At 38.3% G+C, this 17,434-nt stretch overlaps 1 protein-coding gene across 2 annotated transcripts in view; it reads left to right on the plus strand.

Annotated features, from left to right (window-relative positions):
* prkd3 (protein kinase D3) overlaps positions 1-15,544 on the plus strand; it is a 141,179-nt gene extending 125,635 nt beyond the window's left edge. For both annotated transcript variants that reach the window (XM_067456159.1, XM_067456160.1), the window contains 9 exons: positions 1-284; positions 5,473-5,525; positions 5,804-5,876; positions 6,563-6,669; positions 6,804-6,965; positions 8,434-8,532; positions 10,561-10,828; positions 13,272-13,357; positions 13,447-15,544. The exon at positions 1-284 is cut by the window's left edge and continues 8 nt beyond it. In XM_067456159.1, the coding sequence (XP_067312260.1) occupies positions 1-284; positions 5,473-5,525; positions 5,804-5,876; positions 6,563-6,669; positions 6,804-6,965; positions 8,434-8,532; positions 10,561-10,828; positions 13,272-13,357; positions 13,447-13,620 (1,306 nt within the window). In that variant the 3' untranslated portion in view covers positions 13,621-15,544. The remainder of the gene's footprint in view (positions 285-5,472; positions 5,526-5,803; positions 5,877-6,562; positions 6,670-6,803; positions 6,966-8,433; positions 8,533-10,560; positions 10,829-13,271; positions 13,358-13,446) is intronic.
* The last annotated feature ends 1,890 nt before the right edge of the window (positions 15,545-17,434 follow it).

A 17,434-nucleotide genomic window follows, 5' to 3' on the forward strand; every position in this document is an offset into this window, starting at 1 on the left:
CCTGTCAGAGATCTTGCAGGTGGAAGTTGCGCGTGACTTCGGTAGTTTAGCCCTGGGGGGCAATCCACACTGCTTTGAGGTCATCACAGCCACCATGGTGTATTACGTTGGGGAGAACACAGGCGGCCCCCACCTCCACATACACAACCCTGCGCTGGCGGCCGGAGGCGTGGGGCTGGAGGTGGCCCAGAGCTGGGAGAGGGCCATCCGCCAGGCCCTGATGCCCGTTCCAGTAACACCACAGCCCAGCGTGGGCGCCACTGCGGGACAGAATAAAGATCACAGTGAGTAGTAAAGTCTTCAAAAGTCTTTAAAAACATGTGAAGTGTTCATACTGCTCTTTTCCATACAGTTAAAGTGGCTGCCAGTTTCTGCGTAAAGCTCCAAAAAGGATAAAAATTTTGTCCAAACGACTAGTCCACTACACTGACAAAAATTTGGTGTAGGATTTACTTTGAAACTCAGATTATTTTCATTTAGAAATTGCTAGTAAATTGTGCAAAGATACTGTAAGTAGAAATAGGATTATGCATTACATTTTGAGTAGAAAGACTAATATAGTATTTTCTTGTAAAACGTTCCCCAACAAATTTATTTTTCTTTACAACTTGATTTTTTTTTTTAAGCCGTACGATAGCTTTCTGTGAGGAAAAGACCAAAAGTTGTCATTGTAGATTTTGTGCATCTGGCACTTCATTACACATGAAATGTCTTTTTCTAGACAAACTGTCTTCTTAACAATTAACATGTTATAAGGTGGTTCTACAAACATGAAAATTATCCCATAATTTACACACTCTCAAATTAGTGTTGTCACAAACAATACCAAAATTTTAACTTTGATCTGATACCTGACTAAAATACCTTTATACCACGGCAAAACAACTAAAAACAGTAAAGGTAATTCAATAATATGACAGCACTTGCAATTCTTTGTTTTAATAAATTAATTTAAAAAAAATTAAAACTCAGCTGCTCAGAATTACATTCCAGTCTGAACATCCTTACAGAGATGTTTCCAACAATCACATTATTATCAATCATGTTAACATTCGTTAAGCTTTCTCAACAGGTTAGGATGACCAAAATCTTACTTCATGATATGAGTAATTTTTTTTTTTTTTTTTTTTTTAAGAAGTACAATATAGATATTTAATTCAATTGTATCTTTATTAAAAATAGGCAAAATGCAAATTACAAAACAATATGACAAATGGTTTAATAAAGAGACAAATTAAATAAACTGCTTTATTTTTTCAGTTATGAAATAGGTCACAGTAGGTTTAACAATCAATCAATCAATCAATCGACTTTATTTATATAGCGCTTTTACAATGACGATTGTTTCAAAGCAGCTTCACAGTGTTAAACAGGACAACACTGCAACAAAATTAGATTTGGCTGTACAGTCGTTCTGGAGAAAACAGTGATGTTATCAGCTTATTTTAATTTATCATATAGTGACAATGTTGGCAGATCAGTATTATAGTTTATAGAATTAAATAAGACCTAATTAATTAATTTTATTTGTATATTTAGTAGTCTCCCCAACTGAGCAAGCCAAGCCAAAGGCGACAGTGGCAAGGAACCAAAACTCTATCAGGGCATGATGGAGAAAAATAAACCTTGGGAGAAACCAGACTCAGTCGGGGTGCCAGTTCTCCTCTGGCCTGTTATCAGTGTATGATTATTATTCTGGCAACCTTACAGGTCAGAAATCATATTAGATCGGAATATAAAACATTTCTGGGTATCACGCAAGAGACAGGTTTATTGAGGATGGCGCGTCGATTACGAATACATGAAAGATCAGTTATTGTTCCGGAGACGGGTTTATTGAGGATGATGTGCCGGTGAGGCAAATTCAGAGGAGACACCAATTGATACGGGCTCAGCAGACACTCCAGGATGTGTTGGTCATGTCCAGACGCAGGTCCACCATCTGATCCGGACACGGCCTGGATCCGGCCGACTGCAGTAAACCTCGGGATAAACAGATAGACTAACATTAGCGTAGATGCCACTCTATTTATGATGTAACGAGTACATCAGGTGTTATGGGAAGTGTTCCCGGTTCCGGCTGACCTAGTTAATGCAGCCTAACACTCAGTCAATTGATTTGAATAATAAAAATAAAAAAATGTCCTATGTGTATGCCATACTAAAGAGATGTGTTTTTAGCCTAGATTTAATGGTAGGAAAGGTAGAAATTGGTTAAAAATAAAATTGTCCAAAAAAAAAAAAACTTTTTTTTTTTTTTTTAAACTTTCTTTATATATCAATACATAATTAAAATGTAAGTCCTCTGAGAAAGAAAGTATAAAAATTGAGTGTCTGTAGACCTCTCATGACTGTTTTAAAGACAGCTCATTATTTCCATTCACTCCACCTTCTCCCTTCTGGGCTCTTTCCAAAGCCACGCCCCCAAAACACATGAACGCTACACCGACCAATCAGCTGGAAGACGCATTATTGACCTAAGAGGAGCGGAGTGCATGAGATCATGTCAGAATCACATGTAATAAAAACATCTAACTTTATTAGTATGAATATAAACAAATAAGATGTCTTTTAGTACTCACTATCAAGCTAGAATACTGATACTGGTAAAGTTTAAAATATATTTTTGTTTGATTTGGTAACGAGCTAGTTATATCTATAAGGCAAAGAAAACGGGTAGCATCATGTTTTCCAATAACATCAGTTATACTGTGATGAAGATGAATTTCGTGTAAGATTCATAACATATACTGTGTTTTGCGTGTAAGAGTTTCCATGATGAAAGCATTGTTGATTAGTAGCAGCTAAAGCTAACTTAGTTCTAAAAAAAGTTCCTGGATGCGGTGTACTAGCTTTTACACATGCATTTTGTTATCTAAGTTAATTTTGCTAAATTCAACACAACAGCGATCAACTTGAGCTAAACATATTGAGTATTTATCATCTCTACTAATGGCTAAGTGTATAATATTGTAACTTTATGCTAAGTAATGTTATGTTAGCTATATTAGGCAGCTTCATGTGCTCTTGATACATGCTTCATGAAAACATAAACCAAAAAAATGTATAATCAAAATGAAAGATTACCTGTCCAGCAGAAATACAGCCAGCAATGAGTTGTTTTTCAGGTCCCTCAGTTCTCACCATCGTTGAAAAGCCACGCAGATATTTACTCGCGTCTGGTTTCTTTGTTTATCCAAAGACTTTCTGTGCATTGCCTTTTCTCGTACTGTCTTCCTTTTTTGCATTGTTTGCCTTCACTGACTGTAAAACCCTGCACTGAAGTTTGAATGCTCTTTCTCTGCCGTTATTTTGCCTGGGTTTCGTGCCTCTTGAACTGCTCAAATCAAACGAGCGCACGCATGTGGGCGGTTCCTGTAGTGAAAGCGGTGGTCGCCATGGTAACGAAAATAATGAGCTGTGTTTATTGCAGATTAAAAAGTCTAGAGTCACTCGGTTTTTATACTCTCCTTTTCAGAGAACTTACATTTTAATTATGTATTGACATATAAAGAAAGTTTAAACAAATTTGGACAAAAGTGTTTTAGATCAGTCCGTCCTACCCTACCTTTAAACTGACAGAGTGTGTCTGTTTCCCGAACAATGCTAGGAAGACTGTTCCAGAGTTTAGGTGCTAAATAGGAAAAGGATCGACCGCCTGCAGTTGATTTAGATATTCTAGGTATTATCAACTGGCCAGAGTTTTGAGAACGCAATAGACGTGATGGAGTATAATGTGTTAAGAGCTCACTTAAGTAATGGAGAGCTAAACCATTTAGTGCTTTGTAAGTAATAAGCGGGATTCTAAAATGTTTGCGATGTTTAATAGGGAGCCAGTGCAGTGATTCCTCAACAATAGTGAACTATACACTAATTCTTAATAAATGTATTACATTTATTTAGTCAAGCATTGGCTGATTTTTCTGTTTTCTTTTGTTGTTTGATGAACATTAATCAAACAGAACATAAGGCCCTGTAATACTTGCACGGATACAACATTGGAACACATCCGATTTCTCTCTCAACTGTTTACCTTCACTGAACAACATTCCTGACTGTGTTTAGGAAAATACTCACCAGGAAGTGTATTTTGACATATTTTTGACTATTCAAGCTCAATAGTCCATGAAAGAGAACTAAAGTCGCGATCGTATGCTGTCAGAAAGGCGGCTTTCTGTGTGTGTGCATGCTTCAGGTCTGAGCCCGGCAGCGCGAGCACATCCCGCACTTTATTTTTATAAATGCATAAATATATAAAATAAATGCAACTTTGTTGAGCATAAGAGCAACGGCAAAATTTTGAACGGTAGTATTATAGTTTACCGTTATTGCTACATATTGATGATTAAAGTGCTGTACACTCGCAAGAAATGAAGACCTACATTTGTAAATCTAAAATGTTCAAACAGGCATTCATTGATGAAGCAATGGTACAAGCTGGAGACAGACTGTGATTCAAAAAGATTCAAGAATGCACTTTTTATTTATGTTTTGTATGAAATGGATTTAAAAAATGTGGCAGCAGTTAGACAAAATTCATTCATCTACATTGATCGGTGTCAGTACAAAGTCCAGACCGCAGAAAAGAAGAAGAGCAAGTGAAACAAAAACAGAAATGTACTGAGTGTGCCTTTAATCTGATGGTTGAATGGTGACTCTCAGGCAGATTTGCAGCTCAATTCTGGAGAGTAAACAGCTGAGCTTTAGTCTTTAATATCCTGATGCACCTCCATTTAATTGTGTTGAGAGACAGAAGATTAAATAGGTTTGACAGGTCTGGATTAATGAAAGCTGTTTAGTTATGAAACAAACACACTTTTAATTCAGTATTCAGTGGAGATTTCAGCCCAGAGATGAATGACATACTTAATTAAGAGTTTGTCTGAAGACGAGCGAAGCCAGGGTAAATCCAACCCAACAAATAATCAGGAAAAAAAAACACCTTTAGAGAATTACTGTGTCTAACTCACCCTTCTTGTCATTCTAGTAATGGGAAATGTATTATATATTTCAGATAGGATTTGCTTAAATTATTCTCACATTTTGCACACGCAAAAGGAAAAGAATAGTGAAGAAATGTCTACGCAGTCAAATTGATAAATGTCAAACCTCAGGCTTGATCATTTCTGATCATAGAATCTTTTTGAATCTTTTTTCTGAATCTTTTTGGTGTGGCGCTAGCAACGCCAAGGTCATGGGTTCGATTCCCAGGGAAAGCAAGAACTGACGAAAATGTAAAAATGTGTACCTTAAAATGCAATGTAAGTCGCTTTGGATAAAAGCGTCTGCCAAATGCATAAATGTAAATGTAAATCATAATTTGTTGCGTGTGTTGGATGCAATAATAATTCAAATGAAATATTTTTTCTGCCTCATATTTTCCCACTTACAAATTTGCCACATATAAATAATGAAATTCCAAAGATAATCCAAATGTCTGAATTTTGTTTTGTGTGTGTGTGTGTATTGCAGAGGAACTGTCCATCAGCATTTCTGTATCTAACAGTCAAATCCAGGAAAATGTGGTGAGTGTTTTACTGTGTTTACCGACAATATTTCACAACTACAACTCTTATTATTCACACTTCTGCTTGGTTGGTTATGGCCACGGTCAAGTCACACCACAAGAAAACTATGAAAAGCTGAAAGAGGAAATTTAGGGTTTTAAATCATGCATTTAACTGTAGACTGAGAACATGTAATTGGGTTGAATGTACTGGTGAAATTATAGTTTTTAATATTATTATATAAATATATATTTTAATATTTGTCAATTTTATGACTTTGTTTGGTTTGTCTTTAGGATATCAGCTCAATCTATCAGATCTTTGCTGATGAAGTGTTGGGCTCTGGACAGTTTGGCATCGTTTATGGAGGTACAGAGAAAACTATATATTTGACATTGACACCATGGGGAAAACTGCCGTATAAGTATTTGTGTGCATGGATCCATTATATTGTTACACATGCGTTTTCTTTCTCAACTGTTTACGTTCACTTAAAACATAACTGACTGTTTATCTGAACACTCCCCAGAACCAGCATTTTGACATGTATTTGAGCGTTTAAGTGCAATAACCAGTGAAAAAAACTCAATTTAGTACTGAGGGCGGCTTTACCTGCACGCACTTTGGAATTATTGTGAATATTAGTAAAATTACGCCCAATGCACATAATCTCATGCCAAAATTCAACCCTTGTAACACCAACAATATTCTTCCGAGGCTAAATAAATGAGTGAGGGGAGGCGGGTTTGTGGGTCAACTCGCTGTCGGGAAAATGAGAGCGAGAAAGAGCAGCTGGTATCTATTTGCAGAAAATGAGTATTGGAAGAGTTTAAGTATCGATGAATGGAAAAATCAATATTTTTGACGGGTGTTTATGTCAAGCCCTGTCTCTCATTATAAAACTTACAATATAAACGCTTATAAAAAAATGTCATGCCTATCTATTTGATAAGGTTATGAGCTGGATTATTATCCGGTCTACTTTCAGGATGTGTTTTATCACTTAAAAAATGTATTTGTGCTGTGTTTCAAATTATTTTCTATTCTGTTTCAAGGGAAACATAGAAAAACAGGCAGAGATGTGGCCATCAAAGTAATTGACAAAATGAGATTCCCAACCAAACAGGAGAGCCAGCTGAGAAACGAGGTTGCCATTTTACAGGTGATCAGTCTTTTTAATGCGATTTATGCCGAGATGATAGTTGCACAAAAAATGTTAATGACTTCCTTAATGCATAATAATGAAGAGAGCTGTTCTCTTTAATATATTGAATGTGGTTGCTCTTTTTCTTGCAGAACTTGCACCATCCTGGCATTGTAAACCTGGAGTGTATGTTTGAGACTCCAGAACGAGTCTTTGTAGTCATGGAGAAACTCCATGGTGACATGCTGGAGATGATCCTATCCAGTGAGAAGAGCAAACTTCCAGAACGCATCACCAAGTTTCTGGTCACGCAGGTTTGCAGATACTTTCTTTTCCTTCTATCCCTTTAAATCAAATTTCTCCCTGTTTTTCTATTCTGAAGTGCATTTTGTTTAGATGAGGCCGTAATCTGGATCTCATCTAGAGCTAAATTAGAGCGGCGAGTCTGTGGGTTGATTAGAGCAGTGGGGCCCCTGGGGGCCGCGGGAGCTCATCCATTAGCCATGGATCTAAAGCCACAGAGCTGCCGCGATGTGGTTAAGATGCTTCTGTCTGCTGCGGTGTCAGGAGCCAGTGCTTCTATGAAAGTAAATGGAAACATTGAATGATTGTGATTTCACCCTCATAGTCAGTGACTTTGCCTTGGTTTAAACACTGAAAGGAACAGTTATTGTTGTTGCAGTTGCTGTCCATTTTATACCCTGTACAACCCAACTATCATCCTGTTAAATAAAGCACTCATACACTACAATTCAAAGGTTTGGGGTTGGTAAGATATGTTTTTGAAAAATGCCTCTTCTGCTCACCGAGGCAACATTTACTTCCCTAAAAATACAGTAAAAACTACAATATTGAAAAATATTATAACAATTTTAAAACTGTTTTCATTGTAATATATTTTAAAATGTAATTTGTTCCTGTGACGGAAAGATGAATTAACAGTAGTCTTCAGTGTCACATGATCCTTCAGAAATTATTCTAATATGCAGATTTGCTGCTCAACAGTTTAATATTTTTATGGAACTGTGAAATGTTTTTCTTTTTTTTCCATATGATTTTTTGATGAATAGAAAGAATTACTTGAAATATTTTTTTTTTTTTTTTTTTTATCATTTGTAGAAAGAGTCTTTACTGTCACTTTTGGTCAACATAGTGCACCCTTTGCTAAATAAAGATATTAATTTCTTTCTAAAACCCCCAAACTTTTGAATGTAATTTAATATGAGATCCTAATGGACATGAGTTTTGTTTTGGGTACTTTTAACTAAGCAAACGTGTTTACGTTTCCTCTTTTACCGTTTTCTGTGTTAAACTAACCTTTTTCTACCACAGCATGAATCTTCAATAAGTCTAACCATCTCTCTAACCACCCATAAATGTCATGTTGTCACCAGTTCTCTGCTCCTAATGTGTTGAAAAATATAAAATCTTTACATCTGGAACAGTACTATGATTGAGTGTAATATCCACGGGATGGGATGTTAAGATTCGTCTCTGTGTGTTACTGGCATTACTCTTGTTGAGAGTGTATTACAATGTCAGTCTAGAAAGCTTGTCATGTCATCTTTTGGCTGCTCATCTAGAATGATTTCATTTTTTGGAGAAATCCAATTCTCTGATTTATTTAATCAGACAGAGCAACATGACAGTGTTTCTGCTGATGATAATCAGAAATGAATCAAAGGTTTTGAATAAGTCTAAGGTTTATAATACATTGATGGCCAGATAAAGCTCATATAGATGATAAATGCATGGAATTAAGTGACTGCTTTACTCCCATAGATCCTTGTGGCTTTGCGGCATCTCCATTTCAAGAACATTGTTCACTGTGACCTGAAGCCAGAAAATGTGCTGTTGGCATCTGCGGAGCCGTTTCCTCAGGTAAACAACAGTGAATAAACACGCTCTTCGTAAGGAATTACGATATAAAACATTAAAGTGGGGTTGGTGAACCTTTGAGGGTCTTAAAGGGATGCCCAAATTATTTGTAAAAGCACTTTTCACAATACATTGTTTTAAAGCTGCTGAAAATCATGATGTTATTGTTTAGGAAATCTTCATGTCTTATTTGCGACTATACAAACAACCAAGCAGTTGAGATTTGCTATTTAGTATTTTAGTATAGGGTACAACGGGGCTAAAGGCTCCTTTGATTTTATTTTCCTCTAAACTCTATATATATAGGAGTAGTGAAAAGCACATTTTTCTTAAAGGGATAGTTCACTTTAAAATTCTGTCATCCTTTACTCACCTTAAGTTGTTTCAAACCTGTATGAATTTCTTTCTTCAGCTGAACACGAGGGAAGATATTTTGAAGAATGTCAGTAACCAATCAGTTAACTGGAGCTATTGACTTCCATAATATTTTTTTTTTTTTTGTACTATGGAAGTCAATGGCTCCAGAACTAACTATGGTGAACTATCCTTTTAAGGTGTGCCTTTAGCCCCGTTGTACCCTATATAACTGTAAGTGAGTATACTGTATGACTACAGATAATGTTGGACATACTTATATATTCAACTTAATATAAAGAACCTTATGATAGTGTAGTTTCATTTTGTGGCAATATAAACAATCACAGATATTTGCTATTGATTTATGAGTATACTGTCTGTATGAGGTTAAAGTTGTATGTACCTGAAACATGCTTGAAAAAAGAAAAAGCTAATAAACAATCGAAATAAAACACTTACTAGAAACTATTCAAAATGTTATTTGTTTACCCTCATGTCTTGTGAACGTTAAACAACATAAAAAAGTGAATTCGCAAAAATGAAAATTATGTCATAATTTCTCACCCTAATCACGTTCCAAACATTCGTTCATCTTCAGAACACAAATGAACTTTTTGAAGAACTTTTTGATAAAATCTGAAAGCTTTCTGTCCCTCCATTGACATTTACACAACTACCACTTTCAACCCCCAAGAAAGTAATCCATTTGACTACAGTGATTTAATTGCGACGTGGCATTGTTTGCGCAAAAAACAAAACATTATTTACTACTTTACATACAAAATATTACCCCCCAATGCACGCATTCACTTCTTTACTATCTATCTGGGGCTTGAATGTGTCAGTTGTGTATAGCTGTCAGTGGAGGGACGGAAAGCTCTCAGATTTCATCAAAAAGTTCTTCAGGTTTGGAACGACACAAAGGCGAGAAATTAAAGGTCCCGTTCTTCGTGTGTTTTTGAAGCTTTGATTATGTTTACAGTGTGCAATATAACATGAGTTCATGTTTTGCGTGTAAATTTTTCACACAATTTACTTATCTGTACACCACTGTTTCCTCTGTCCTAAAAACGGCCTGATGATATCCTTGTTCTATGAAGTCCCTCCTTCAGAAACACATAACAAGTTCTGATTGGGCCAGCGCTTCCCGTGTTGTGATTGGACAGCAGCTTAGCGCACTTTGCCCGGAAAGGTCCCGCCTCTTACCATAACGGGGAGATGCAAGCGCTGAATGCGCGCTCTTCTCCACGTGGGAGCGCAACGAGACCACGCCCCCTATTTTGCGTGTTCTTGTGGGCGGAGGGTTAGTCAACAAAAGGTTCTAGTGACGTCATTACAGCAGGAAGTGCAGGCCTGTAGTCCAAACCGGCCGTTCACTGTAGGCTTTGAAAGGGAACTTCTGTTAATTACAATATCTTGCTTGGCATTGAACTTTGAGCTTTATAATTTTACAGGCATTATTTATGCTCTAACAGCAACATTACACACTAACTAAAGTTTGAAAGATGGAATCGCGAAGAACGGGACCTTTAATGCCAGAATTTAAGATCTTGGGGTGAACTATCCCTTTAAATAATTGAAATCTTAACTTCTCAGAGGGTAAATGCTTTAGGTCACATCTGGAATTCTCTGTAACAACACATGACCAAACGACCACTTGCTCTCATGTTCCAGGTAAAACTATGCGACTTTGGGTTTGCTCGGATCATCGGGGAGAAATCTTTCAGACGCTCAGTGGTGGGAACACCAGCGTACTTGGCCCCAGAGGTGCTGCGCAGCAAAGGCTACAACCGTTCCCTAGATATGTGGTCAGTGGGAGTCATTATCTATGTCAGTTTGAGTGGCACCTTCCCCTTTAATGAGGACGAGGACATTAATGACCAAATCCAGAACGCTGCGTTCATGTACCCTCCAACACCCTGGAAAGATATATCTGCAGAAGGTAAGTAGCCTAGTTACTGATTTACACCTGAACTCATAAATAGCAACTTACTAAAAAATGTACTGTTTTTCTCTAAAATAGTTAAAATAGTTAGCCTGACAAGCCAGACCCACATCAAGATGTTTGGTCTGGAAACTCGCCATTAGGGCTCAATCCGAGAGGGGCAGGATAAACGGTTGTCTTCTAAACTCCCTCTGGACGCGATAGGATACGGTACACAACCAACCAGAGCAATGAAGGTGAAGCAGAGCTTGTCGATAGATTAAACATTCGCCGTATCCAGTCGGCAAAACTCCGAACACATCTTCCCTTTTTAAGAATGACTTCAGTGCAGTTCTTTGTTCTTTTCTCAGAGAAAAGCTTTACTCCAAGTCTTCCAGAGTCGCGGTCAAAGTCAATTCGAAAGGCCGCCGTTCGCCAGCTTCTGTGTTTACTAGTAGCACGCAAGCACAACTTGGCCGTCGTCATTATGGCCCCGCCCATCGACTCTATACACGATGTGATTGGCCTGACCAGAGTTTGACTTTTACAGCTTAGAAGTTAATTGAGAGTTGCTAGACGACACTCGCGGCATATTAGATTTGCTGCCGCTAGGGTGCGTCTAGATTTCTAGGCTATAAAATAGTTGCAGTTGCAACCAAAGATAAACTGGTCTTAAAGGGATAGTTCACCCAAAAATAAAAGTTCTGTCATTTATTTACTCACCCTCAAGTTGTCCCAAACTTTAATGATATTTTGTGTTCAACAGAAGAAAAGACAGTTATACAGGTTTGAAACAACTTGAGGGTGAGTAGATTGAGCATGACTTTTTACAAAAGGCTACGGTGTTTTTCACTTGTATACATCTGTACTATAGTGCGTGATTTCTATCTTTTGCTGCAGAAGAAAGGGGGAGATGTCTAGATGTGTGTCAGACAGCGAGCAGACTGTCCACCCCCATGTGTGTTTAGAATAGTTCTTTCCGCCCGAAACCTGAAAGATTATACCAGCCTCTCCCAATTTCAGTCTGTCCTACTCCTCTACAACACTATAAATGTCATCTCTCTGTCTCTACATTTCACATCATTACACATTTAGTTTTATAGCTTGGTTTATTTTTGTGGTAGCAATTATACTTAAAATCATCATTACATTAGTTTAATTTATTGTTGAGCTGTGTGGAGAAACCCTTTGTACAGCTCTGTTTTTGTTTACATCAAATTTTGGGGATCAGTAATGGACTTAGATTCTTCAAGGATGTACACCAATCAGGCATAACATTATGACAACCTTCCTAATATTGTGTTGGCCCCCCTTTTGCTGCCAAACCAGCCCTGACCCATCGAGGCAGTAACTCCACTAGACCCCTAAAGGTGTGCTGTGGTATCTGACACCAAGATCTAAGCAGCAGATCCTTTAAGTCCTGAAAGTTAAGAGGTGGCACCTCCATGGATCGAAATTATTTGTTCAGCACATCCCACAGACGCTCGATTGTATTGAGATCTGGGGAATTTGGAGGCCAAGTCAACACCTCAAACTTGTGCCCCTCAAACTATTCCTGAACCATTTTTGCTTTGTGTCAGGGCACATTATCAGCCACCAGGGAATACTGTTTCCATGAGAGGGTGTACATGGTCTGCAACAGTGCTTAGGTAGGTGGTACGTGTCAAAGTAACATCCACATGGATGGCAGGACCCAAGGTATCCAGCAGAACATTGCCCAAAGCATCACACTGCCTCCGCCGGCTTGCCTTCTCCCCATAGTGCATCCTGGTGCCATGTATTCCCCAGGTAAGCGACACACCCAGCTATCCACATAATGTAAAAGAAAGCGTGATTCAGCATAAGCATCTTGACTGGTCTGCACAGCCCCATACGCAACAAACTGCGATGCTCTGTGTATTCTGACACCTTTCTATCAGAACCAGCATTAACTTCTTGAGCAGATTGAGCTCCAGTAGCTCGTCTCTTTGATCGTACACAGGTCCAGCCTTCACTCTCCACATGCATCAGTGAGCCTTGGCCACCCATGACCCTGTCTCCGGTTCTCCACTGTTCCTTCCTTGGAGCACTTTTGACAGATACTGACCACTGCAGACCGGGAACACCCCACAAGAGCTGCAGTTTTGGAGATGCTCTGACCCAGTCAGACCCCCACAATTTGGCCCTTGTCAAACTCTGTCAAATTCTTAGGCTTGCCCATTTTTCCTGCTTCTAACACATCAACTTTGACAACATAATATTAATTTGCTGCCTAATATATCCCACCAACTAACAGGTGATGTGATGAAGAGATAATCAGTGTTATTTACTTCACCTGTCAGTGGTCATAATGTTATGCCTGATCAGTTTATTCATTTGATAAGTGACATGAAGACACTTATGTTGCAACTTTTATATCTAACACATGCTTTTCAGAATTTTCTGCTCATCAAAGATTAAATCATGTTTTTGAACTCCATAGCTACAGATCTGATCAACAATCTTCTCCAAGTGAAGATGAGGAAGCGTTACAGTGTGGATAAGACCCTCAGTCATCCGTGGCTACAGGTAAGGAGCCTAGCGACCTGTAAAATGACATCTCTGAATGTTTTATCATGGCTTTATGCCTCAACCTGTCCGTGTCTGTGCTGTTCCAGGACTACCAGACGTGGCTTGATCTGCGAGAGTTTGAGACGCGCAGAGGGGAACGCTACATTACTCACGAGAGCGATGACGCACGCTGGGAAAAGTACGCTTACGAGCACAGTCTGATGTACCCTAAGCACTTCATCATGGCTCCAAACCTGGACGATATGGACGAGGACCCCTAGTGGCCATATGAGCCGAACTAAGAACGAGGTCATTTGAAGGCAGCAACCTGTTAATGGACTGTCGCTATGGAGACACATCAGCAATCAGAAGCGGACGGTAAGGAGAGCAAGATTGAGCGCTCTCTGGATGTCAGCGAGAGTCGTGAAAACTGGATCCGCACATTCAGAGCGTGGACGTGTGCATTCAGAAGTCTTAATGACTGTTCTTTTCCAAAAGGTGCTGTTATTCTTGTTTCTTATGGAGGAGGTGTGTGTCCACTATGTCAGAAACTAACATTACAGTCATATAAAGGATAGTAACAGATGTGAATGAAGTAAACAAAACCCGTTGGAGAGAGCAATGTGGTGGTTTATATTAGTCTTCACGGCTTTCGTTTTGAAAGCATCAAACTGGAACATGCATTTTTTAAATTTCTATTCTTCTAGTATTTTCTAATTCATTTTACTGGAGACTGAATGATTTCAAAAGGGTCGTTTTTTTTGCACTAAACCACACAACCACTGCAGCTGGTACAATTAAATGAATTATACGAGATGACGGCACACTATTCTCCGACCCAGAAGATCGGCGCTCGCGTCGTCGGATAAAACGAGAGCTCCGCTTTAGCTACAGTGTGTTTGAACTCTGAATAAATGTCTGAATTGAATCTGCCAAATGGAATGGGAGACATTATCTTCCGCGGACCAATGGCGTGTGTCTGTCGTGACTCTTGTTCTTGCATCGTTTTGGCACCGTTGTCCTCACCTGCATTCTTTACAGAGCCATTCTTATTATTTATTCCTCATACTGCAGTCTTAAAATATAACACCAGCTGAGCAGAAAGATGTGTTGGTCAGAAGCCTGCTGTGAGACGGCTTTATGACCTATTAGCAAAGCTCTTTTTAATACAATAAAAAAAATAATGTATTGAAAATAACTGCTAACAACTTGTATTAGAGAAAGAAGACAGTGTTATGTTATAATCTTTTATTCTTTTTTGTTTTCTTCTTTTTTGTGTGTGTGGTATGGACTGTACCAAAGAATGAACCTTTCTAACTATGAATCCCAGAACTGGAAAATCTGAAAAATATTTTCGGTAATGGACTTTTTGTTGTAAATACTACCTGCGATATTGAAATAAAGCTGGATTAATTGGGTTTCTAAATGTAGACAGTACATTGTACCCGCATCCCTCTACACCAGGGTTCCTCAGACTCGGTCCTGCAGAGTTCATCTCCAGCCCTACTCAAACACACCTGAGCAAGCTCATCAAGGTATTCAGGATCACTAGAAAATCATAGAAAGGTGTGTTTGAGTAGGGTTAGAGCTAAACTCTGCAGGACAGTGGCCCTCCAGGACCGAGTTTGAGGAACCCTGCTCTACACACACACACACACACACACACACACTTGTTTTTGTGACATATGGGGACATTCCATAGGCGTAATGGTTTTTATACTGTACAAACCGTATTTTATATCCCCCTACGCTGCCCCTACCCCTAAACCTACCCATCACAGGAAACATTCTGTGTTTTTAATTTAAAAAAACAACTCATTCTGTATGATTTATAAGTCTTTTGAAAAGTGGGGACATGGGTAATGTCCTCATATTTCACCCTCTCCTTGTAATACCCATGTCATTATACACATTTGTGTTCTCATATGTCACAAAAACATGCCCACACACACACACACACACACACACATACAAACTTGATCATTTTGTTGGAAACACACCCTAGTGACACCCTAGTGAGAGTTAAAGGAACACTCAAACGTTTTTAGAAATAGGGCATATTTAACTTCTTTCCCACATTTAGATATGAGGGTAAATGCATTTTTGCATTGTTTAAGTTTGGCAGGGTCACTGTTAGCTTAGCTTAGCATAATGAATGGAATCCTATGTTGCCAGCTAGCATGTCCCGAGTAAAAGTGATCCCAACCCCCCCCCCCCCCCCCCCCCCCACACACACACACACACACTTAGTTACTTCTATTGGCCTCCGTATTCACAGCGAGTACAAATAGTGATGCAGATTAAGACTAGGCGATTTCCTTTCCTAGACAGATATTGACATGGGACTATATTATGAGAAAGCACAGGCGAAGCACTGCTACTTGGGCACAGAGATATCATGGCTCTCATCTTTCATGTAGGAAAGAAGTTGAATAAGCCCTATTTCTAAAAAACCATGGAGTGTTCCTTTAACTAATATCAGGGTAAAATAAGCCATTTCTATGGCGTTTGTTTTCACTGCCGATGAAATGAAAGCTATTCTGTGCACATTGAAACTTGGGAGAAAGGATTGAGGATTTCTCAAATCATTGCATCACTGTGTTGCCGCTGGATTGGCAAGTGTCAGTGTTCTGTATATTTTAGTACATACTGATTCAATAAAAAATATACACTCCATGAGTGTGGGGTGATTTTTCAGTTTTAAGGTTTTGGATTTGCCCCTTGTTAAAGGTAGGGTAGGTAGGTTAAAGGTAAAGTAGAAACTTTTTTTTTTCCAAATTTGTTTAAACGTTCTTTATATATCAATACATAATTAAAATGTAAGTACTCTGAAAAAGAAAGTATCAAATTGAGTGTCTGTAGACCTCTCATGACTGTTTTAAAGACAGCTCATTATTTCCATTCACTCCACCTTCTCCCTTCTTGGCTCTTTCCAAAGCCACGCCCCCAAAACACATGAACGCTACGCCGACCAATCAGCTGGAAGACGCATTATTGACCTGAGAGGAGCGGAGTGCATGAGATCATGTCAGAATCACATGTAAAAAACATCTAACTTTATTAGTATGAATATAAACAAATAAGATGTATTTTAGTACTCACTATCAAGCTAGAATACTGATACTGGTAAAGTTTAAAATATATTTTTGTTACGAGCTAGTTATATTTATGAGGCAAAGAAAACGGGTAGCATCATGTTTTTCAATAACATCAGTTATACTGTGATGAAGATGAATTTTGTGTAAGATTCATAACATATACTGTGTTTTGCGTGTAAGAGTTTCCATGATGAAAGCATTGTTGATTAGTAGCAGCTAAAGCTAACTTAGTTCTAAAAAAAAAAAGTTCCTCGATGCGGTGTACTAGCTTTTACACATGCATTTTTGTTATCTAAAGTTAAATTTTGCACAATTCAACACAACAGCGATCAACTTGAGCTAAACATATTGAGTATTTATCATCTCTACTAATGGCTAAGTGTATAATATTGTAACTTTATGCTAAGTAATGTTATGTTAATTCTTTGTTTGATTTCTTTGTTTATCCAAAGACTTTCTGTGCATTGCCTTTTCTTCTACTGTATTCCTTTTTTGCATTGTTTGCCTTCACTGACTGTAAAACCCTGCACTGAAGTTTGAATGCTCTTTCTCTGCCGTTATTTTGCCTGCGTTTCTTGCCTCTTGAACTGCTCAAATCAAACGAGCGCGCGCATGTGGGCGGATCCTGTAGTGAAAGCGGTGGTCGCCATGGTAGCGATAGAGAGTGACAGTCGCCCAAGCCAACCACTTGTTTCGTCCTGAACGAAAATAATGAGCGGTGTTTATTGCAGATTAAAAAGTCTAGAGTCACTCGGTTTTTATACTCTCTTTTTCAGAGAACTTACATTTTAATTATGTATTGACATATAAAGAAAGTTTAAATTTTTTTTGGACAAAAGTGTTTTAGATCATTCATACCTTTAAGTAAAGAGATTTGACATTACTTTTGTAAAAAAAAAAAAAAAAAAAAACACAAAAAAACATAAATTGTTGGGAAAATACTACAGATGAATATACAGTATATGATCAGAAATGCTGTTGTGTGCTGTGAGGGGAA

Source organism: Pseudorasbora parva, chromosome 10 (assembly GCF_024679245.1).
Source record: "Pseudorasbora parva isolate DD20220531a chromosome 10, ASM2467924v1, whole genome shotgun sequence".
Lineage (NCBI taxonomy): Eukaryota > Metazoa > Chordata > Actinopteri > Cypriniformes > Gobionidae > Pseudorasbora > Pseudorasbora parva.